At 46.6% G+C, this 1,520-nt stretch overlaps 1 protein-coding gene across 1 annotated transcript; it reads left to right on the top strand.

Annotated features, from left to right (window-relative positions):
• Positions 1 to 724: 724 nt before the first annotated feature.
• Positions 725 to 1,368, top strand: Pmar_PMAR004247 (pterin-4a-carbinolamine dehydratase, putative; the record flags this gene model as incomplete). Its single annotated transcript, XM_002764387.1, has 5 exons — positions 725 to 799; positions 960 to 1,019; positions 1,043 to 1,138; positions 1,180 to 1,266; positions 1,315 to 1,368. The coding sequence occupies 5 exons, from the start codon at positions 725 to 727 to the stop codon at positions 1,366 to 1,368; spliced, it is 372 nt and encodes a 123-aa protein (XP_002764433.1).
• Positions 1,369 to 1,520: the final 152 nt, after the last annotated feature.

Raw genomic sequence — 1,520 nt, 5'->3', positions numbered from 1 at the left:
CCGACTTAGACTTTCGTATATTGATTTCAGACCTAGATTAGATGTCGCAGTAGTGACTATAAGTACTTCCTAGTCTCTATCACTACGTACGAGCCCTTCCGGTCTCCGAGGGTATCATCGTTCGCATATGCGATGCCACTATTATCCTGCTGGTCCGTCTTGTGTTGGGTTAGGGGTAGATTATGACTATGGTAGGCATGGTAGCAGGTTTGGAGAGCATGGAATCAGCTCCACTCGGATATTGTGTGATGATTAGAGAAGACAACGAAGAAAATATTCTCAGTGTAGCACACATCATCATGGTGGAAATCTCGGCTAGGCGTAGTTACCATAGTGAGATGGCTGAAAGAAATCCGTATAGGAGAGGGTTGTGTTTGCACTGTGCTGTCCTATGTAGTACTATCTGTCATATATGAGTGTAGGGCAAGTGATAGTGGAGAGGTAGCCTTACATCGATCGGTAGAGGCAGGTCGGTATGGGGTAATGAAGTGGCTATGGAGCGGTATCTTGAGTGTCTTTTAGTGTGTTCTATTGGTCTTTCTACTATATAACATGTCAGAAGCTGAGAAGGCGTATATAACATCCTAGGGGTTCACCTATGATGACTTGCTAGTCGTTTACCTCTGTATGTGTGCTGTATGACCTTCCTCAAACAGTGTTGCGTTGATGGTTGCTGTCGACATCGGCGTGTTGGTCTGTGATAGGAGTGTGCCAGTCTGAAGCCATGCCAGGCGCCGTTAAGCTCTCGACTCAGCAAGTGGCTACGATGATAGCTAGTAGAACACCGAAGTGGACACAGGTAAGGAATGCGGGTTTATATACTAGGTTATGCACAAGGGGTATGCGTTATACGAGCTCTCGTTATGCGATCGTTAACAAGTCGAGGCGATGCGTGTTTGGAGTCGCCTTTTGAGAGTGCTTGGGAATGCACATCTGAGGAAAAGCGTAGTTGTTGACAGTCATCAGTAGCGTCGCAAGGAGAGAGGGGTTTTGAAGAGAGTGTACCTGACAGATTTACGGTAGGTTATTGTTGTTGGTGTAGGTAGGGGCAGCTGAGAAGATCAGCCGTAATTTCCAGTTCCGTAACTTCAATGAAGCCTTTGGTTTTATGACTAGAGTAGCCCTCTACGCTGAGAAGGTAGGGTTGGTGATAGCGTCATAGTCTATGGTCAACAACAGGCCGACCATCACCCCAACTGGTATAATGTCTATAACAAGGTGGATGTAGAGCTATCGACCCACGATGCTGGAGGGGTCACTGAGAAGGTAGGGGAGTCTTGCTTTCGTCGTGGTATGGCATGTTGATTTTTTCAGGATTTTTCTCTTGCTGAGAAGATGGACAAGATTGCTGCCACGATGGCGTCTTAGATTCGCGTTGGCGACATGACAGAGTTTTCCCAACAGGATTGTTTCTCAGCCTTTCTGTGTTGAGTTGTAGTCAAATTATTTTTCGGCACTGTGAGCTCCCCGAAGAGGCGCTTGAGTTCTCATCATTGCATTTCATGGTGGCTCTTTCTCCT

Source organism: Perkinsus marinus (genome assembly GCF_000006405.1).
Source record: "Perkinsus marinus ATCC 50983 genomic scaffold scf_1104296977746, whole genome shotgun sequence".
Taxonomy (NCBI): Eukaryota; Perkinsozoa; order Perkinsida; family Perkinsidae; genus Perkinsus; species Perkinsus marinus.
Note: the sequence above shows the minus strand (reverse complement) of the source record. Positions and strands in the feature narration are given on the sequence as shown.